Source organism: Aspergillus undulatus, assembly GCF_047715775.1.
Source record: "Aspergillus undulatus strain CBS 261.88 unplaced genomic scaffold BDV17scaffold_38, whole genome shotgun sequence".
NCBI lineage: Eukaryota > Fungi > Ascomycota > Eurotiomycetes > Eurotiales > Aspergillaceae > Aspergillus > Aspergillus undulatus.
The window spans coordinates 167,734-188,128 of NW_027396642.1; the positions used below are offsets into that span (position 1 = coordinate 167,734).

At 51.4% G+C, this 20,395-nt stretch overlaps 5 protein-coding genes across 5 annotated transcripts; 2 read left to right on the plus strand and 3 right to left on the minus strand.

Annotated features, from left to right (window-relative positions):
* Positions 1 to 696: 696 nt before the first annotated feature.
* Positions 697 to 3,207, minus strand: rlmA (SRF-type transcription factor RlmA). Its single transcript, XM_073754281.1, has 3 exons — positions 2,553 to 3,207; positions 2,338 to 2,494; positions 697 to 2,279 (listed from the first exon to the last, which is right to left on the minus strand). The coding sequence occupies exons 1-3, from the start codon at positions 2,606 to 2,608 to the stop codon at positions 717 to 719; spliced, it is 1,776 nt and encodes a 591-aa protein (XP_073613787.1). The 5' UTR covers positions 2,609 to 3,207; the 3' UTR covers positions 697 to 716.
* Positions 3,208 to 4,904: 1,697 nt separating this feature from the next.
* Positions 4,905 to 8,242, plus strand: BDV17DRAFT_293064 (DUF1708 domain-containing protein; the record flags this gene model as incomplete). The annotated part of the gene is made up of 6 exons (XM_073762507.1): positions 4,905 to 5,094; positions 5,179 to 5,336; positions 5,417 to 5,510; positions 5,591 to 5,819; positions 5,871 to 8,104; positions 8,163 to 8,242. 6 exons carry the CDS (start codon positions 4,905 to 4,907, stop codon positions 8,240 to 8,242), a joined length of 2,985 nt encoding a protein of 994 aa, XP_073613788.1.
* Positions 8,243 to 8,848: 606 nt separating this feature from the next.
* Positions 8,849 to 11,742, minus strand: BDV17DRAFT_268313 (putative sucrose transporter). Its single transcript, XM_073758455.1, has 8 exons — positions 11,215 to 11,742; positions 11,118 to 11,143; positions 10,811 to 11,055; positions 10,686 to 10,752; positions 10,566 to 10,637; positions 10,325 to 10,514; positions 10,153 to 10,268; positions 8,849 to 10,105 (listed from the first exon to the last, which is right to left on the minus strand). The coding sequence occupies exons 1-8, from the start codon at positions 11,310 to 11,312 to the stop codon at positions 9,213 to 9,215; spliced, it is 1,707 nt and encodes a 568-aa protein (XP_073613789.1). The 5' UTR covers positions 11,313 to 11,742; the 3' UTR covers positions 8,849 to 9,212.
* Positions 11,743 to 11,902: 160 nt separating this feature from the next.
* Positions 11,903 to 14,520, minus strand: BDV17DRAFT_268318 (glucose-6-phosphate dehydrogenase). The gene is made up of 8 exons (XM_073758456.1): positions 13,933 to 14,520; positions 13,858 to 13,878; positions 13,452 to 13,796; positions 13,184 to 13,381; positions 13,035 to 13,119; positions 12,697 to 12,981; positions 12,277 to 12,648; positions 11,903 to 12,219 (listed from the first exon to the last, which is right to left on the minus strand). Exons 1-8 carry the CDS (start codon positions 14,020 to 14,022, stop codon positions 12,107 to 12,109), a joined length of 1,509 nt encoding a protein of 502 aa, XP_073613790.1. The 5' UTR covers positions 14,023 to 14,520; the 3' UTR covers positions 11,903 to 12,106.
* A 2,333-nt stretch (positions 14,521 to 16,853) lies between these two features.
* On the plus strand, positions 16,854 to 17,672 carry BDV17DRAFT_282964 (60S ribosomal protein eL33; the record flags this gene model as incomplete). The annotated part of the gene is made up of 5 exons (XM_073760287.1): positions 16,854 to 16,882; positions 17,159 to 17,212; positions 17,271 to 17,312; positions 17,372 to 17,472; positions 17,575 to 17,672. 5 exons carry the CDS (start codon positions 16,854 to 16,856, stop codon positions 17,670 to 17,672), a joined length of 324 nt encoding a protein of 107 aa, XP_073613791.1.
* Positions 17,673 to 20,395: the final 2,723 nt, after the last annotated feature.

Consider the following 20,395-nt stretch of genomic DNA (forward strand, 5'->3'; position numbering starts at 1 on the left):
AAAGTCCGCCGTGAAGTAAGTACTGTGAATGTGAATGTCGAGAGAACTTTAGGAGCTGGGAAAGCTGGAGCTTATTGTTCCCTTCACCTTGCCGTAGAAGTAGTTCCAAAGTAGATGATGGGGAAAGGAGGGTGACGGAAGGGACCTTGACATAAGGTACACATTAATCATTCCTCAAAGGCAACTGGATGGCAACCTGTTCAACTAGGCTAAAAGTAATGGTGCTTAACTGAATGAATAGTTCACTGGCTGATTCCATGTATCAGTATGAGCCCTAATCCGACGGATCTCGGTTATGAGTGACAAGGGGACAGTAATCGATGACATGATTACAAAGTCTCGTAAATTGCGATCTACAATTATTCATTTAGGCTAGATGCACATTTCGAGTCTCGAAGTGGCCATTCTGGAATTGATTGAATTAATAAGTTTCGATCCTGCAGACTAGATACTTTTGAGATAGAAGCATGCCAGACACTGGGTATAGAGAACAGAATGGAGAAAAAAGGTATAAGAAAGGAAAGGTAAACGAAAGACATAAGAACAGACAGATCAGACAGTATACAAGGAGACATCCAAGAGTTAATATATCCATACTCCCAATCCAAATATTTCCAAACGCCGCAGAAATGCAACGAGAACGAGATGGAAAACAAAAGGCCGTGCGACTAGCATAGGCTAGGAACCAAATCATTAGATACGAGGGGAAACGAATGTTATGTTTTTGCTTTCTTTGCAGTAGCTTCCCCGCCGGGACCGCTGTCTGGACTCTTGCGCTTCTTGTCTTGTTCTTCGTCCCGGCCAAATCCAGGGCCATTCTGCACCTGGGGTGTGGGAAAGACAAGTGGACTTGGAAGTATATTGCTGTCTGGTCCAGAGCGTCCAAATCCCCACTCAGCAGGGAAGAAACTGGACGGCGACGGAAGAAGCGCATCAGACACAAAACGGCTTGGTAGTGCAGATATCGGTGTCGTCTCTATATTGTTACTGTTATTGTAAGCATTGTTGTTCTGCGCCGCCGCCGCCGCCGCCGCCGCCGTACCAGGGGGCGGTGGTCGGGCAAATGGATTCGGGGGTCCCTGAGCACCTGCACTGTGAATGGCACCGGCAGACGGGGAAGGCGGGGGTAATATCATGTTGCCTTTGACAGGCGTCGCCGCTTTTTGTCCCGCGGAGGACGAAGATTCTGCTGTGGCGCTACCCCGATCAGAACTCTCGCTCGGTATCTGAACCTTCAATTGAGGTCGCTTTGACCCGAATTGACCACTGTTGGTGCGCGCAGGAGGCTTGATTTCTGATACCGGTTTGGGAAGAGGAGCCTCCGTTTTAGCCCGCGGCGGCGGAGACAGTGTCTTCGGCGGCTTTTTCTCCTCGATCTCACTCGACGTCGGCTCAGGTTTGACGCTCATGCTTTCACTAAATCTGAGGAAGTTGTTCGCCAGGACTGATCCGTGGTCATCGATTGGTGTAAATATACTGCGCGACTTGGCGTTGGAGAGGGGTTTTACGAGAGGGGGAGACTGCGCTTTTTCTGTCTTCAGAGTTGCCGGCATATGATCCGATGATGCCTCCGGGAGAGATGTTGGACGCTGTGGCGGCTGTTGTTGGTCCGCCAAGTACGGCTGGGCCACATGAGGTATCGGCGGATGGGGAGGTTGCGACATGGCCATGGTAGAGGGGGGCTGTGCGAGGACATGTGGATGATGCTGTGGATGATGCTGGGGATGTACTTGAGGATGCTGTGGTATTGGCTGAGGGGTCATCGACTGCGGAGGGACAGAGTGCGGCGGCATAGGTTGATGCTGGGGGGGTGGTTGGTGATGGGGCGCTTGAGGATGGTGGCCAAAGTGCGCGAACTGAGGTGGGCGCGGGTGCTGTTGATTCATGCCGTGGGGCGCATTGGGATTGTACACCGAGGCATTTGCCATGTATGAAAAGTTATTTGAATGAGGCGGAGGCGGGGTGCCATGATGGGGCGGGACCGAAAGGTTTGAGCTCACACGGCGCAGGTGATTCCTCGACGAGGGCCTAGAGGCCCCTTGCGGTTGTGGGGTGCCGTGACGTGGATCGAAGGGTATGCCGTTGTGAATCGGAGGAGAGGCAGATGGAGCGTGATTGACGTGCTGAAAACCGGGATGAGGAACAGCCATCATATGAGGGTGGTTTTGGGGTTGCGCATGGTCTTCAGGGGCAGGAGTGGCATCTTCTTCATCATCGTCATCATCCTCGCGCTTGCCGTTGAAATCTTCCGGACCTTTATGTTCATGAGGAGGGCCAATCTAGACGCAATTCAAGTCAGATATCCAATGCGACCAATAGCAGCAAGGAGCAACAAACATATTGGTGTCGGTAGAGAGCTTCTTGCATATCACAAGAAGAGAATTCATAGAGCTTTTTGTTATGGCCAAAAATAATAACAGCAACATCCACAGAGCATAATACCGCGAGCTCGTGTGCTTTCTTAAAAAGACCGCCCTTTCGTTTCAAGAAAGTCCTAGAAAACGCCATGTCAGTCGCGCGACGAGTCTTTGTAGCCGCGATTTGAGACTCACACTGAGCGATTGCGATCATCTTTGATCGCCTTGATCTCGATCTTTCTTCGACCCATGAGGGAAAGTGTGTGCGGGCGAAGCTCGCAAGTATAAGATAACCGAAACTATGGGTGATAATAAAAGAAGCGAGGATTAATTCGTTCTTTGGATCAACAGCGCTAGTGGTAGAGAAAGGCTTTCGAGGAAAAGGTCGTTGAATGAATCGACTTCGGAGCGCGCGATAGGACAAAAACGCTGCTGCTGTGCATTTGTCAGACGTAAGGCTTTAATCAAACGCGACGGGCTCGAGGATTCTTCCAAATTCAGCAAAAGTAGTGACGAGCAGCAAGATGAGGAAAGTGATCAAATGTCCAGCGAGAAGGGAAGGTTGAGAGAGGGTACATCGAAGAAGCGCTAACCGGGGGGGCTGGGGGGTTTGATAGTGGTGACAGTAGTGCGCGCCCGGAGAGGGGAAGACGAGACAAAGGGGAGACAGACTCCGGGTGAGACAACAAAAGCAGAATAAAGAAAGCCTGAGGAAACCGACCTTGGGGAAGCGAGAGAGCGCGGTCTCGGGGATCGACAGTGAACAATAAATCGGATGGAACAGATGGGGGAGGGACTGGGAGGGATGGAAGAACGGATGATTCTTGGTCGAGACGCGGGTGGATGAGGTGCAGAAGATTCTAAAGATAGCCCTGCCACTGATTCTTTGGTCCGGTGTCTGTTAGCCGCCGCTTAGCTAGCCGCGCGCTATTTATACACGAACTACTCAACCACATTACCACAATAGACTTATCTCAATTTCTTTTGACCTTCTATAGTCCCATTCAATCCTCTTTAATCCAGATTTCTTATATCTTTTGAGCGCTGTGGATAGTATGCGCATCGCCTCACATCATTGGTACACAAGACCCTCGCTTTATTCGCCGTGCCTGTACATGCGTATAGTCTGCACCTAGGGACTGAGACTTACCTCGACCTTGGCCTTTTGTTGTTGACAGCCTGACGAGATACAGTATAACACTGGTCTGGCAGCCTGACTGTGTGTCAACTGCCAAGCCAGAGCGCTCTGTGCACCTGGTCTTACCACAGCTCCACAAGCTAAAATTAAAGGTGAACACTAATCTGAGAGGCCGATTTGTCTAGACCCTGGACGGTAAGTTATGAGCAACAACTATCGATTACTGTTTTCCTGCCAGAATAAATGAATGCATAATGGACAGCTGGATGTACAATGTAGTCAAAAGTACCAGCATGCTCTGTATAGCATCTAGCACAAGACATCACAATGGACAGCCTGAGGCTGACCGCCCTAGCCGATCGTTATTTCCTTATCGGGATAGCGGGAGGGCGCCACTTGCCGGATTCGGATTCACGGGTCCTGATTGGACACAGCCCCTGGCCAGTCACCTGAACGGGATCGATGGCCGCCGCCTCAAGATTGAGAAATGACAGCACGATCATCACGGCGCGTACAGGCATGATCAGAGTTGAACGTTGAATTGAACTGACCCAATCCCATAATACCCACGGAGCAGTAGAATCAATTGATATCCTCGGCGGATAGCAGTACTCTGTCGGGCAGTCCGCTGCGATAGCCAAGCTCCTGACGAATGCAGACCCCTGTTTGACAGCGCAGCAAGATGCAACTGACAAGCGGGATCAAGCAGAGCGTTGGCCCAAGCATCTCCAGACGGTCGCAGTAGCTTAGACGCGGAAGCTGAGCGTTGACCATCAGGCAAGATCATTTGCTTGGAGCAAGAGTGGTGGGCAGGAAGAGTGGAAGACCGACCACGGCACGAGGGGAGGCCGTATACTCTCAGTCCCAGACTCTGGTAATTTCACCCCTGAAACGTCCAGTAGATCCCCATCACCACCGCCGGCACCACTACCAGCTCTTCTTCTCTCTCCTCTTCTCCATTCGCCTGTTGTTCGTTTTTTCCTTTTTTCTTCACTTTTTTGGCTGTCTCCTTCTCACCTACCACAATTCTGCTGTGGCTCCGCTCGTTATCCGTTTTGCTGCACGTTCGACGTGTTGTGCTGCAGGCAATCCTTAGGCAGCTCCAGATGGCCTTTGCTTTTTCGCTTTCTTTTCTCCATTTTTGATTTCTCTGAAGCTTCTCTTCAGATTCATTATTCGACCGTGAACCTCCGAATTGCACGACACTTCCTTTTGTATATTACCTCGTCCAATTCTCCTGTTCCCACAGGTTTCCCAACTCGGTGTTTCGCGCAGCTGCCTCCCGACCCCCGGCTTGCCCGATTGCAAACACAGAACTCGGCCGTTGGGCACCATACACTACCATTCCGCTCTGTCGTTGCTGGCCGCGTCTCTCGGCGGAAGAAAAAACAGAGAGTTCAGGATCCAAGATGCCTTCGTTCTCTCGCTTCTTTCGGAGTAAGGATTCCAGTGCTGCGAAAAAGAGCTCCAAATCCCCTGCCGCCGAGGACACTGGCCCTGCGAAGCCAACATGGACCGATGCCTGGCAGCGAACGGAAGTCGCGCCGGAAGAGGTGCAGGAACTCCTGAGAGCTTGCACTCAGGAACTGAAAGTTCGCGGTATGTCAATCACCCCTCCCCTCGAGAACGTGTGTCGGAGTCCTTGCTTCTTGTGCTGATCACTTCCCCGTTCTTTCGTGACAGCTCTCCAAACGCCGTTCATGCTCCTACCATTCCGTCCAAGCTCCGATACAGTCACGGCCCGCACCTTCATTCGTAACTACTTTACCCAGTCGCTAAACCGAGGCTCGCCTTTTGCTGGAGATGACTTGGCTCAGGATTTGCGTCTTACCGACCCGATGGTGAGTTCCCTGCTTATTCTTTCGGATATATCGCCTGGGCATAGTCTTAACTCGGTGTTCTCTTTTGCGCATTATTTTAGGTCCTATGCAGTGTAATGAAATGGTGCTGGAGCAGACTCCCCGGAGGAGTGGTTACCTGGGAAGCTTACGAACTATTCAAAGTCGGCGAGCAAGGTATGATCTAGAAATTCTAGGTTGCGCAGCATGGGGTTGCAGCACGGGTGTACCGTACGCACGGGCTAACTTGAACACAGACTCTCAATTGGCCCGCGACGCATTCTCAACATTCATACCTATCAGTGTAGACTCGGACGCTCGGACAAAGATCATCTTCGACTTTTTCGATCTTTTGACAGCCATTGCAGCGCATGGCAAATCTAACGGTTTGGGAGGTCGAAAGCTTTCACGATATGCTGGATGGTGGGCTTTTGAACATAGCGACACTGGGAATGGCTTCGAAGCGGCCTACAAAAACTGGGCGAGGTACGCTAGATTTTTACGTGTTGTGCTCAATTGTATGCTGACTCTTTGAAGTGCCGCCGATGCAACCAGCCATTTGTTTTTCGCTTATCTACGTTCGCTTTCTCCGGATGTCCCTCGTGGCATGAACAGCATCTCTACCCTACCCATCGCCCTGCAATCCCTAGTCCAAGCTACAGAATACCCGCCTGAAACGCCGACGCTTCTCCAAGTGTCGACTGCCAAAGTTGTCATGATCGTCGACACCGTCTCCCCGACACCCTTCGCCCTGCTACGCCGTGCAAAGAATTTCGAGTACAGGGATAGCGATGAGCATTTGCAGGAATTCGCCAGTTTTGAAGATCCACTCAAGGCCCTCACTGACGAGTGTCTGCGAGTATTGAAATGTATCTCTTCCACCAATCAGTCTGCCGTCGCCGAGCCCACTGCGACGGATCGCGATGCGTCATGGTCCAGGTTCGAGGATCTTGGATTCGGAGGCGCAATTGAACCAACTTTTGAAGACAATGGGGCTCATTCGAGTTCCGCACCGAAGGAGTTTGGGGGTAGTTTGAGGTCTGTACCTCACTCGGGTGGTGGAGATCTTGGTCGTCCGACAACGCCATCATGGGCCGATTTCATGTCAGCCGGCTTTGGTGACGCGAACAGCATCAAAGCCCCAGTTGCGCCTCTCCTTCTCCCGCCGGACAAGGTACTACCGCCAATTACCGCCGTGCGAGGGCAGAGCTCGCAATCTCACAAACGAGGTCTTAACGACGAATCTTCGATGGACCCCGGCGAGCTGGCAAGCATCACTAATCTTGACTTGGACGACTCTTTCTGGTGGGTTTGGATCAGCAGCTTGGCAGGCGAAGAGCCCACCACACGAAAAGCGGTCTTTGGACGATGCGCATTGCTTGAGACGGTTATCAAAGACACAAAATGGCTGGTTCTTGAGGAACAAGTCAAGGGTGCTGCGCCAGAGCCTGATCCTGGGGCATACATTGTCGAGAAGAAACGGTTCTTGGGGTTCTCAACTCGAAGGAACAAACTTAGTCGGCGCAAGTCTTCGGCCAAGAAGATTAATTCTATGGAGGATTCTTACAAGCGGCCGAACAACCAGGGACCAAGTAGCAAAGCTAGCATAGCTCCAGACCAGCATGCTCGCATCCAAGCAGCCGCGGCCGCTCTCCAGAGAAAGCACCGAGAGGAGCAGGGTCTCGCAAACGGAACAAAATCAGCCTCAGCTGATGATGCAGCCTCCAAAAAGACAAACTCCGTGATGACGCTTCAGCCGTCAATCGTGAATGAAGCATCTCAAGCCATGAAATGGGCCAGTAATTACGACAAGCACGCTTACAGGGCGGCGTATCTGAACGACAGCCGTGCCGGAGCCGGTGCTGTGACTGATGAGCGTAAAGAACAACCGACATCCCCAACAAGCTCTAGACAACCACCCCCTACTTCGCCAAAGAGCTCCGCTCCCGCTGCCCCAGCATCAAACACTATTGACAAACCCACCGATGACGCGAAGACTAACACTAATGCTGTAAAGCCATCGTCCGTGGAGACGCCGCTCAAAGAATCTGCAGACTTTGACGCCACCCATAAGCTGAAAAAAAAGGCAGGTAACACGGGCTTCAAGAGTATGTTCGGAACAAGCAAGAAGGATCACGAAGCAAAGCCGCCATTGAAGCCAACTGGTGCGGAGGGCTCGGCTGTCGCGGCTGCTCGCGCCGCGTTAGAGGGTAAAGCAAAGGCATCGCAGGAACAGCCTTCTAGTCGCAATGGTCCTGCAACGCTGCGGAAGAAACCTGTCCCAGCCCCTGTGAAGACCGCTACTCCTAGTAACGAGGCAGCTCCGGCGCCAGCAGCTGCCGCCGTCCCTGAATGTCAGCCCGCCGAAACCCAAGCTCCGGCTCCCGCCCCGGCTCCCGCTCCAGCTCCTGCGGCTGCTTCTGAGCCCATGAGTGACCAGCCGAAGATTCGGCGTGAGGCTGAGTATGATGCTCTTTCTCGCGTGGGTACCAACGAACAGTTAGTAGCGGACCGCGAGTTCTCAAGATTCGATCAGGGTCCTCTGGAGGACCAGCCAGCGTTCGTTCCTGAAGACTCACCTGTTGAGGAAACACCCCCTGAGAAGCCCAACTCGAAACCTAGCTCTCCCGTCTCTCCTAGCTCCCTTACACAGGCCAATGCTTCTCATGATCGTTGGGCGCAGATCCGGAAGAATGCGGCAGAAAGAATCATTCAAAGTGAAGCACGTCCAAGTACGGCTGATGAGGATGGCAACACTAGCGAGGAAGAAAGTAAGTGACTTCTCTATCTTCGAGTCGTTGAGCCACATGCTGATCTACTTTCTTCCAGGCTTTGAGACACGCGCTGCTCGTATCAAGGCTCGAGTGGCTGAGTTAACCGGGAACATGCAAGCTGCAAACCGTTCCTAAATCTCAAGCTCGCCTTCCGGCTTCCATCTCACCCCTCTATGCGGTTCTGATTTGTCTTCTAAATGGCCTGATCTATCTTTGCTGATCTCATATCTATTTCCTTTTGAATAACTATATTCCCCTCCAATGTTGGTTTCGCCTCGTTCTACTTCTCTTTTCTTGAGATAGCATGCTTATCTCATGGCCAGCCTCACCTGTTCCCGGACCCCAGGACAGACCTACGCGTGACGCCATCCATGTTCACTGATCACGATTGTTTGCTGCCATGTAATTCCTCCCTTTCTCCTGCAACTCTACGGCCGTTGATCTCCAGACTGAGAAAAATACCAGGATTCCCCCGAAGGTTGTGGCATGTACTTTTTGCTTTTCATACTCTTTTTTATTTCTTTTGTTAGTTATTGAAGCTGTTATATTCCCCCTCTTGTCTTTGTTTGTTTTCGATCTCGATTCCATTTGCGTCTTCTACTGTCTTATCTAGCTGCATATATCGACTCGATATGAAAGACTTCAGCTTAGCAGATTCTTGCTATGTACTTATCATCTATTTGTTCTAATCATTCGAGAGAATTTGAGATCGAGTAGTTGCATCTTTGACTTCTAACATGAGGTTAATCTTGGCATACGGTTCCGAAACCCTAGAAATTTAGCACTAACCCTGCGAAATTCGAACAATAGAGGACCATCATAAACAAGATAATGTTATGTGTTATGTATACATGCAAGTCTTTATTATACGTACATGTGCAAGACAAAAACATGCCATGCAGTCAGGTCATTATATCCAGGGTATCGAGCGAGTGATAATCATCGCTGGGCAGTATAGGTAGGCAGTAAAAGCAGAAAAGCAAGCAAAGAAAGAAAAACAACAATTATAAACAATTATTCGTCTCGGTCTTCGTCTAATGCATGCATGTCGCAAGAAAAGTAAAAAAAGAGAAAAATTCAAAAAAAAAAAATATATATGATGAAATTATAGGACATACCTCATCCTCCTCGTAGCCTCGACTGCAATAAGGGCACTGAGCGCCCCGATGAAAAGACAGATCGAGATCGCGTTCGGCGTGCTCTTGTCTAGATCCATCCACGTCGAGTCCGAAGCCGAGTCGTCGCGCTTCGTGCTCCCGGGCTCGAGAATGCTGAATACAATCCAACTGATGAATGTTCCAACGAACTGCGGGAGTGTTGTGTAGACGTTCAGCACGCCGAGGTAGATACCCGCTAATTCGCCGGTGGATGGGATATTTGAGATGCCGTCTTCGGCGTCGCTGTCGCTGTCGGGGTCGTGGTGGTTGAGGCGGAGGACGTCCATTTCGGAGTCTGTGGCGTTTAGGTCGCCGTAGGCACCTGAGCGGACGGTTGAGGAGGTGATCATTGTTACGCCGGAGAGGCGGGATGCTTGGGACGCGTTCATGGCGAGGCGGTTGATTTCGACGCCCATGAAGGCGAAGGGGGCCCAGCAGGAGACGGCCCAGGGGATGCCGCAGATGGCGACGAGGAAGGTTGCGAAGGCGCGGGAGCGAGCGAGGGGGGCGAGAATCATCGTCACGGCGAAGACGATGTGGGAGATGAGCCAGGTCATTTGGAGGTCAGGGCGTATGCGGTTGAATTTGCCAAGGATGGCTGCCATGCCAGGTGGAGGACGCGGGGTGAATCTGGGGCGTTTGGTGTCTGGTGGTTGGACGCAAAATGGTAGGAGTACGGAGCTGATAAAGGTGATGGACGAGAAAACGACTAATGACAGACTGCCGACACGCCCGACTTCTCCCAACATGTCTGCAGGCCGAGATGCGTCTTTGGGAACTTCGTACCGGAAGTACGTCTCGCCAACCCACGTCGTACTGTAGAAGAGGAATGGAAACCAACCTAGAACAATTAGTCTGTAGTCTTGAGAGGCTGCCTAACCGACGTACCAATCCAAGCCCAGAATTGCGCCCAACAGATGGCTTGGATCCGTGGGGGTAAATCCATGGTTGTTTTGAAAAGCTGCGAGAGCACTTGGAAAGCCCCAGCTTTCTCATCAGAGCCCCTACCAAAGCCAATATCAACACCCACCCTCGCCAGCCATGCGCGCGTATCTCTTACCTCGCTGTAATCAATATTCTCTCCTTCACGGAGTAGGACGTAACAGCCACCGCCGCCAGTAAAGCCAGTGCAGCAATAACGGTCATCTGTTTGAATTGGGTGTCGCCGAAAGTGGTCCCAAAGATGGAGACGATGTCCAAAGACCCAAACACATACCCGATGAGCTGGCCAACAGCCGACATCCTAGTGGCTTCATGATTTTAGTATAGCTCGCCAGTTTTTGGCGCATAGTTCGACATACCCCACGCTGACCCGGCTTGCTGCGAAGGAATGGGCAAAGTATCAACGATCAAACTTCGAGCGCATGCTTGGACTAAGTGACGTTAGTGACAGGCTGGCAAAGTGCTACTCAAATACTCACCGACGTTGATAGCGAAATCTACGGCGTAGATGCTGAGCACCGCGAGGGCAATTGTGACCCTCGAAGCCTGTTATGGCGAACAAAAATTAGCCATTAGGCTGACCAGGGCTCCAAGTCAGGTATACCTTGTCTGCATCCTTCACAAAGAAATTGACGATCTCTCTTGTCCACCCCAGCATCAAAAGGCATAATGTGACAACGAGCGAGCCTGCGATCATGAAAGGCCTCCGTCGTCCCCATTTAGACCGCGAACGATCCGCAATGACACCAATGAGGGGTTGTATCATAAGACCGGAAAGAGGTCCAGCTATCCAGACGAGCGATGTTCGCGACTTGGTCAGGCCCAGTTGGAGGAGGTATGGAGTGCAGTCTGTCGCAATTAGAGGAGTGTTTGGAGGAAGGGCGTCCGTCACGAAGGGTCTGGGTTCTTACAGGTCATTTCAATGCCCCATGTGAATCTGTCAGAAACAGAGTGTCAGTAAGTCGATCGGCCAATGGAGCATAGGGTTCAAGGATCCAGAGCACATACTGTAGTCCCAACAAGCTGGTCGTCAAAAGTGCCATTCGCATGGACTCCGTCTTTCCCTTTATTGAGGGTGAGCCCACCCATCTCGCAGCTTGTGGCATGTCTGTATCGCGGTGCTCAGCCGTCCATGAGCTGTTGGGTTTCGCCTGGTCGCGTGCCTAGGATCAGGCGAGAAGGTGCTGCGGTGGACGCTCTCGAAGGCCGGTGTCTGAGCTTGTAGACAGGGTCTCGATAAATGCGATAGAGTTCCGGGGAACGTTGATTAAACGGCTGTCGCACGATTGGGAAGCTTTAAAGGGGATAAAAATAGCGATCAAGAATGTGGATTGAGATCAAGGCGCGCACGGGCGTTTCGGGGAAATTGCGAATCCAGGGGCGCGGGATTCTAGAACACGGTGAACTTGTTGACTCGGGGCCGGTGACAATAAAGAGTGGCTTTTGGAAAGCGAGTGCAGAGGCACAGAGCGGACAAGAAAGATGAAATGGAGAGAAAGAAGATAAGCCGGCGCTTGGACGACGGGGAGGTTGAGGTTGTTGGTGTTTTGGTTGCATGCGGGCCGACGTATTTTTGCCGGACTGGGAGTCTGGGGGCCTTGCAGGCTGCAGCGTCCAGCCCAGACCCACCGCGGTAACCAGCCCGCTGACTCGCATACTACGAAGTTATTGACAACAGTTTCGCATGATGAGGGGGTCTTGACAATGGACGTATCGGATTTCCTATGCTTCGTAATATATAGCAGAACTATCATCAAAAGCCGGACACCCAATCATGATCTTTAGGATCGATATCAGTCGTTAACATTAAGCTCTCATTTTCCATTTAAACAGATACAGACGCCGTAAACCCAGACGCTCTTGTCCTAGTGAATCCGTGCTCCTTTTATGTCTATCGCACCTACAGCCTGTTAGGGGTGGTGTGCGTCAAGGGCCACTGGTAGCCCGCAGCATCGCTAAACTTGTAGCCGAACGATGCTGTAAAGTCATCGAGAACAGAGGGTCCTCGGGAGCCTGGGAGCATCCATTAGTAAATGCGTTGAAAAATGTTCTCATTCAGTCCAAGCTTACCGTAGGGGTATTCCATAGGGATAATCTCCTTGTTGTCGTCAAGGTAGTGGAGCAGAGGAGTGAACATCTTCCAGCTGGCGTCGAGCTCGTCGTCACGGACGAAGTTGGAGTGGTCTCCCTTCAGAGCATCCAGAATCAAAGACTCGTAGGCCTCGGGGATTTTGAGGTCGGAGAAGCGGCGGCGGTAGGTGAGATCCAGCTCAGTGACCACGGTCTGCATGGAAAGTCCAGGAAGCTTCGAGTTCATCTTGATGTAGACGGATTCGTTGGGCTGGACTCGGATAACCAGCTCATTACGGGGGATGTCCTTGAAGATACCAGAAGTCACATCCTTGAACTGGATACGGATCTCGGTCTTCTGTTCGTTAAGAGCTGGTAAAGTTAGTGATGGCCCATCAAACTACAATGTAAACTACATACCTTTACCGGCCTTCATGATAAAGGGAACACCATCCCATCGCTCGTTCTTGATGAAAGCAACAAGAGCGCAGAATGTAGGGCAGCGAGAGTCCTGGGGCACTGTGTCATCCTCCTTGTATGCGGGCTTGCTGCCGTCCAACGAACGGCCATACTGGCCGATGATGACGTTCTTAGGCTCGATGGGGTCCATGGCACGCAGAACTCGCACCTTCTCGTCCCGGATATCTTCGGCGGAGAACGAGATGGGACGCTCCATGGCAAGCAGCGTCAAAACTTGCAGAAGGTCTGGAACGGTAATCAGTATCAACTGTGTCAATCAGAGGGTACTGCGAACGTACGGTTCTGCATAACGTCACGGATGATACCGAACTCATCGAAGTATCCACCACGGCCTTCCGTACCGAAAGGCTCCTTGAATGTGATCTACGCAGTAGAAAAAGTCTCAGCAGTCTGTCATGATCAGAATAGGACAGAAAGAGGGTCCTACCTGGACATTGTCGATGTGGTGGCGGTTCCAGGTGGCATTGAAGAACTCGTTGCCGAAGCGCATAATAAGAATGTTCTTGACCATCTCCTTACCCAGGTAGTGGTCGATACGGAAAATCTCATCTTCCTTCCAGTTGGGGTCCAGGGCCTTCTGGAGGTCGCGGGAGCTCTGAAGGTCCTTACCGAAGGGCTTCTCAACCTATAGATGAAAAAGAACCGATTAGCGCCTTCTTCCTAGTTTACTTCGCGCAAGCTGCAGCCAAACTCACAATGATACGAGCAACGCCGTTCTCGGGGTAGCAGTTGCGCTTCAGTTGGTCGGAGACTGTGGTGAAGACGCTAGGAGGAAGCGCCATGTAGAAGACTCTGTTTTGTTCCTTCTGGTTCTTCTCGACCTCGCCAAGGTGCTTTGCGAGGTTAATGAAGGACTCATCCTGGTCGTACTGACCGCTGATGTATGTGCAAAGGTCGCAGAAGCTGTTGAGCTGTTCTTCAATCTCCTTGGTCGGCGTCTTGATGTATGAGCGAACGCGCTTAAGGTATTCGTTGTGGTCCATCTGTGTCCGGGCATATCCGACAATCTTGATCCCCTTGGGGAGGAACTTGTTGCGGAACTGGAAATGGTGGTTAATCGTGTGACATCAGAATGGATATCGGCGATCGGCAAGAACATACAAGTCCGAAGAGAGCGGGGAACTACCGAGATGGTCAGTCTGAGATTTCTGAGGAATTATGGCAGGTATTACGAACAGTCTTCTTCTTCGCAAGGTCACCGGAGGCACCTAGTACCACAATGACGGTGTCATCTTTGAGCTCAACGGTGCTGCGTAGAGGATCCATGTTAGCGGCGAAGCAGACGGGGTCCTATTGGAGCCAGTCGGTCGAAAATGCTGGGTTGTGATTGGAAAAGTGTCGGAAAAGCAGGGTAAAAGTCCAATGGCGGTCAATTAAGCCCTCAATGTCAGGATAAATCAACTTAAAATCGAGAGTAACTCCAGAATAATTGGAAACGCTCTTTTTTGGCGAGGGCGGAAGTTGAGGTGAAGAGCGGCGGCGGCTGGGGGACACGGAGGGGCAGTGATGTAATGCTAGTGGGAATACTCACCCATTCTGGCGCTCCTCCTCGCGGGCTATCGTGGCGGACATCTTATCGGAGGGAGTGTGTGCGGATTAACAGCGGAATGCAAAGCAAAGGAGTATTCTAGGGGGGTGAAGATGAAAATGGTTCTTCAGGAGAGAGAAAGTGGTATCAGAGAGGGGAAGCTTCAGTGAGAGGGGGGAAGAGAGGTTTTGTTGGAAAATTCCCCTACCGTCATTCCCGGCGGAGCAGTCTACGTTTTAAAACACCGCGAGAGCTTACGGAGTTGCGGCGACTGCGGGCTTGATTGCTTGCTAAGAATTATGGGCATTGTGACTCTCAGCGGTGGGGCGCAAGGTGGCCGGGCTGCTGTCTTCCACTGCGATGGATGTTCCTTGACATGGTCCTGATGCCGAAGCTCCCGTGGCCGTCGGTAGCCATCCATCCATCCTCCCTTCTCCTCATTCTTACTGTCCTGTGAGAAGATCGCAGTTGATCGGCCATTATCTAATTGATTATCATAAATGCGTCGAGGCGGTCGTGCCTCGCGAGAACGGACCTGCGCTATCTGCACAGCGATGCTCTGCTGAACGAGAGCGGTTGCGGCGATGACAGTGGGTTTATATCATAGCTCCATCCACGACTCCGTCTCCCCCAACGCGTACGGCGCACCATCGTCGTGACCAGAGTAGATCATTATGGCTACCCCTCATACTTGGGAGTCTTAAATCCTCCGAATAATAAATGATCACTTTCGGTATTTTCCATATTATTCAATATGCTACCTTGCCTTACTCGCCTTACAAATCGATTTATCCGAGCGCAGGGGCCAACTGAGTCCAACGGATCTCAACCAAAGTAGCTCCACCACGAGCCCTCATCCCTCATCTATCATCTATGGCCGGATGACCTACTTCCCTTCGCATCAACTCCGTCCAATGCTACTAATGCCAATCTGGTTACCCCGCGCGACCTTTATTATATTCCTTAGTCTTACGCTCTACCTAGAGTCTTCGATTTAACAGGACGCCTTTATACGTCGCAAAAAGCAACGACGGCTTACTGCAGCGCCAACCAAATTTCCCCTCTTTAGCACGACTCAATATCAGCTCTCGAGGTTTTCAATGCTGAAGTATGTCCGCGGCAAGGGACCCGTATGCTTGGTGTTAAATACCTTGAGAAATCAGAATGCCTCCACGGAGCTTTCCCCCGGCTGATACACTGGCCGATGGCTCGATGCGAGACCACCAAGCGCCTATTGAATGCTCTGGGTTCTACTTTTGTACGGCCCCTTCCCTTATTGACAGTCCACGTGTAAGCAATACGCATGTCACATCCAACCTTCACGGTGGATGATGGAAGCAGTTACCCGTTCCGGTCACATCGATAATGCTGGTGCTTCGAGCCTCGTCAAGAGGAGACATGTTGAACACGCATTGCACAATGAATGCCGGACTCCGAAGGCACTTGGCCAGTTGATACTATGCTCTCGATAACATCCAATCTATCCCAAGGAACCATGTATCGCTGGACCTACTTCGTGGGGACGGATCGGCACATTTGTCAGTAGAACGAACGATACGGATTCTATTTTCCCGTAGACTTATCCGTCGCGATCGACCAGGTGCATCACTTCGGGCCAGCTTCCTCCGGAGTTAAGACTCAGTACACGCCAACAAGAGTAAGCTTAAACTGAGGCTTCAAGAACCATGTCGTACAAGGCGTCTGATCCTCCGTTTATCGGCGCTTTCAGCACCTTTTTTGCGGTGTAACAGAACACCAAACTACGGAGCATGACACGACTTCCGGGAGATCTATAAGGATGCGCATGCTTCACGGGGAAAGAGAGAAGCATTCAGGGTCGGTTGCCGAATCCATGTGGGGCAACTTTTCCGAATCAGTGCTTCGGTCTGATCTGCTTGAAGATGTGCTTGAGTCGCTGGTTGATATCCATGGAGTGCAAGTCAACGCTTGCTCCACTGCTGCCGCGATGGCGGTACGGTACAGATCAGGTTCGCCATACTATCAGAATGTAGGACTTGTATCAACATCGCAGATATGTTCATGCGAGTGTCCTTTGAGCTCAGAATAAAGGTCGTCTTCCAGCAGCAGCCGAGAGACCTTATCAAGCTGCAAGGGAATGGAGCCCTCGCTCGCCGGTCGATGACTGACCTGTTTTGTCAGCTGGGACTGGAAGCTCCCGGACTACAGAAGCCCGACGGTAAAATGGTGACATAGTGGGGTTGAGAAAGCCACAATTCCAGAACATGATCAGAGAAGCCTTGGCTCTTCTCGATCAACTCGGAGCATGGAAGAATGAATGATCCAGAGTAGCTCTAGAAAGGTTTAGCTTATTCATCATGTGATCTATGTCACGGGACTTAAGGCAGCCCTGGGGCAATTCGGGGCCGCTCGCTAAGCGTCCCGTTTTGGGTTAGGGCGAGCCGCGCCGAACACACGGCAAATTGGTGGCCATTGTGCGTCTCAGAACTCCAACCGAAGCGACGACAACCACGACAACCCGGACGACTTTGCGGGTCATTTTGACAACCTCTCGACTTGTTTGCGTTGCCCGCTCAGAACAACCGCCATAATGCCCTCGGAACAAGGTCACAGACGTGAGTACGCCCTTTGCGTTGGACGTGATGGTTATGGTTCTGGGGGTTCCGGAGGAGATGATTGAATCGCGCGAGAATCGGGATGTATCAATCGATCAACTTGCTAACATGGTTTATTTCTGCTTCTAGTCTACGTTAAGTAAGTTGCGCCCTGTCATCGCTGTCGCCGCGCCTTTGCCGAAACGAGATCAAATATGAAGTCGCTTTCGAGTCGATATCGCGGGTGAAGCTTGGGATATAGTCAGATGAGAGCAGATGGGTTAATACGATGTTTCTTTAGGGGTCGCCACCTGAGCTACCAGCGCTCCAAGCGCCAGGTCAACCCCAACACAAGGTACGATTTTGAGAATTGGATATTGGGTCGAATACGGGATTCTGACGCATCATCACAGTCTGATCAAGATCGACGGTGTTGACACCACTGAGGGTGCCAAGTGAGTTATCGGGCAATCGAATGGGATATATCGAACCGAATGCTAAGACGAGAATATAGCTTCTACCTGGGCAAGAAGGTCGCTTTCGTCTACCGGGCCAAGCGCGAGGTCCGTGGCTCCAACATCCGGGTGATCTGGGGCAAGGTTACCCGCCCTCACGGTACGTGATTCACAACATCAGCGTTGGAAATGGAGGGCTTCGAAACCATGGCGATGGAAATTCGCGTGTTCGAGACAGACAAACTAACACCCAATCTAACAGGCAACTCCGGTGTTGTCCGCGCACAGTTCCGTCACAACCTCCCCGCAAAGTCCTTCGGTGCTACCGTCCGTGTTATGCTCTACCCTTCCAACATCTAAGCATCCCCGTTTTGTTCACATATCCGCGGCACAACTCCGGAATCTTTGCGCAGACGGTCAGGCAAGGAAGCGACGGGATGAGCCACAGGTTGAGATGGAGTTTAGTGGGTTGATAATGATCGTGGGAGAGGCAGGGCCGGTCCGGACATACCAACCAACCAGCCCAGCCCTACGAATTCCAAAAATAAAAAGATAAAATGGGATCTCTTGTCTACTTTACAACATGGTTACTGTTCCATCTTATAGACATTCAAGCGGCATGCCTTTCACAAGTTATTTCGATTTGTTCCAGGTAGCCGTGTTTGTCGATGTCTTGACGGCATGGCTCCAGTGTATTTGACGCCCATGAACAACAATCCAGATATCCATTTCAACTAAATATACAAATTCCGTCAAGTCTGCGCCTTAGTTCATTGTCACCGCCAGCATCAGCCTTATACCCGCAATATCCATCTTGGTCCAGATGCGCCCTGCGAAATCATACAGTTTGTCAGGCTCCCATACGCCACGTTCCAACGCGATATATTTGGCCACCGGCGCGGACTTGAACCGTATTCCCAAGAACCAGCGTCAATTTCCTGGCTTTTGGTACTGGCAGACTGATACTCCGCCCTCGCCCTCATGTCTCGTAGCATCTCAATCTGATACCTACCTGTCATCAAACAACCTGCTCGTACACTTCCTGCTTAATCGTACCTTCCATGTAGTATCAATTCAGTCTTACACGGCAAAAGCAACCAACTCGGCCCGGGGGACGGATGGCTCCTTCCTGTTCCACCGTCGGAGCTGAGCTTGGTCGTACCTTCCCTTTCCCCGATAGGAGGTCTGTCAACTTTATACGGCAGGAGCAACCGAGCGCCGGAAGATAGATGGCTCCTTCCCATTCCGCTGAGCTCAGCCGCTCCTTCTGTATATGCGTATGTTGACTTCACACTGGGAGGCAGGAACAATCGGGCGAGGGGGAGTGGGCCCGACGTGGATGGCTCCTTCCCATCTGGTATCTGCGTTTATTGCACCTTCAGCTGGCATGAGGGAGAAGCGATCCCGCCGCACGGATAGGCACTACTAGTAGTAGGTATCTATGTTGCGGGGTGAAGTCGGGGGCCGTTCCTGGCCTTGCCTACTCCTCAAGTTGAGACCTTCTAGTGACTTTCCTAAATATGGGGCAAGGCCGACTTGGTGAGGTAGGGGCGACCATGTCGATGAGGCGTTCAAGACGGATAGTAGTAAGTAAGCGACTAGTATGCGGCCTATAAAATGCTGAAAAGACGGGTGGAAGACGAGACGGGACAAGTCGGGCCAGTCTTGGAGTTCTGGGGCATACGTAGGTATTAAGTACAACTAGGATATGTACCTGGTTAGTAGAGAGTAGTAAAAAAGTTGGGTCCATTGAACCTTAAGGCCGGCATACTTCTGTTCTGGTGCGCCCGCTCCCCCTCGCCAGCAAGAGTCTATCCTTGGGGTTTACTGAATGCCACACTGAGGACATGGCATAGCTTACTTTATCTTGCAGGTAGGCAGTCTCGTTGAGTCGATACGTGTACAGGCCATGATATAGTACGCAATTCAAGTCTAGTTCACCAATCCGTCAAACTGGTCTTCACAACTTCCTGAGATTGAAGGTTAGCACAGTACAGTCTGACTATCTGGCGCTCGAGTAATTGCATCTCATACGGAATACTAATACTTGATGCGCGAGAGTATAAATCATGCCCTGAGAACGAGGGAAGGGTAGGATGTGGGCTAGTAGAGCTAAGGCCTTGAACTGTCGGATTTGTATATTTCAATTGAGCGAGGCCGATTACTTACTGATGATCACCCAAAGCCCACGGTGCTCTCGGTTTCTATTGACCTCACCTGGCCTTTGGATGGAGCTGTTAGCACTGAAATATATATTCGTTCTTGGTGGAGAGAAATATGAATCTGGAACCCTGACCTACGCGTGCTAGATTGAGAACAGGGGTTCCTAAGAGACACAAGACAATCATAATGACGTTCCTTGAATGTCCCTCTCAATAAAAGTGTAATAAGCTAATATATCCAGACATTGGCCAGGGAGGAATGCGGTACGGCAGCTAGCGCAGAGATCCACCTGAAGGCACAAGTAACCGGATCATGACGCCAGTCGTATAGCCTCGTTCTCAGCCAGGGCACTCAATACCGTTAAATACCGCCACTCCACAGGATATCCAAACCTCCTTGCATGTAGTTCTGCAAGAGGCTTGAGCTAAAGAGAATTAAGGTAGCCGCCATCCCCCACCATACCGACCCACCGGGTGTTGGAATGACGATCGTCGCCGCGTGGGAGCCGGGACGTCAACGGTCAAGTGGAGGAACCCTTGTAAGGGCGGGGTGCAATTGGAGATGAGAGAGCTCTAAAAAGCCGAGAAATTACTCTATTCGAGTGAGATACCAAAGAGCCGTAAGAGTGTTATCCCCGAAAGTGCAGTTTCGATCGACAGCATCTGCCATCACGAGGCGACTCGATGTTCATGCGCCGCAGATCGAACAGCCAACGCTAAGCTTCGTGGAGGGCTGAGGCTGGCCGACGACGAACGCATCACAGACCCGCTCTGGGGGCGGTTTGCGATGCAGTGCGCAGCAACTTGGAAGCTGGACTCGGGTTTTGACAATCTGGCAGATATGCAGTGGCGAATGACCAATTGGAACGCTGCGGGCGAATCGTTCTTGTGCCGATGCAGAGTGCGAGAAGCCAAGTAAGA

Coding starts and splice junctions, on each gene's coding strand:
- BDV17DRAFT_268318 (XM_073758456.1), bottom strand. CDS start 14,022: ATGGATCCTCTACGCAGCACCGTTGAGCTCAAAGATGACACCGTCATT. Junction 13,797..13,857: donor TCCCCGCTCTCTTCGGACTT/GTATGTTCTTGC, acceptor CACCATTTCCAG/TTCCGCAACAAGTTCCTCCC. Junction 13,120..13,183: donor ACCACATCGACAATGTCCAG/GTAGGACCCTCT, acceptor TCTACTGCGTAG/ATCACATTCAAGGAGCCTTT.
- rlmA (XM_073754281.1), bottom strand. CDS start 2,608: ATGGGTCGAAGAAAGATCGAGATCAAGGCGATCAAAGATGATCGCAAT. Junction 2,495..2,552: donor GATGATCGCAATCGCTCAGT/GTGAGTCTCAAA, acceptor GGCGTTTTCTAG/GACTTTCTTGAAACGAAAGG. Junction 2,280..2,337: donor CTCTCTACCGACACCAATAT/GTTTGTTGCTCC, acceptor AATTGCGTCTAG/ATTGGCCCTCCTCATGAACA.
- BDV17DRAFT_268313 (XM_073758455.1), bottom strand. CDS start 11,312: ATGCCACAAGCTGCGAGATGGGTGGGCTCACCCTCAATAAAGGGAAAG. Junction 11,144..11,214: donor ACCAGCTTGTTGGGACTACA/GTATGTGCTCTG, acceptor TGTTTCTGACAG/ATTCACATGGGGCATTGAAA. Junction 11,056..11,117: donor ATGGGGCATTGAAATGACCT/GTAAGAACCCAG, acceptor TAATTGCGACAG/ACTGCACTCCATACCTCCTC.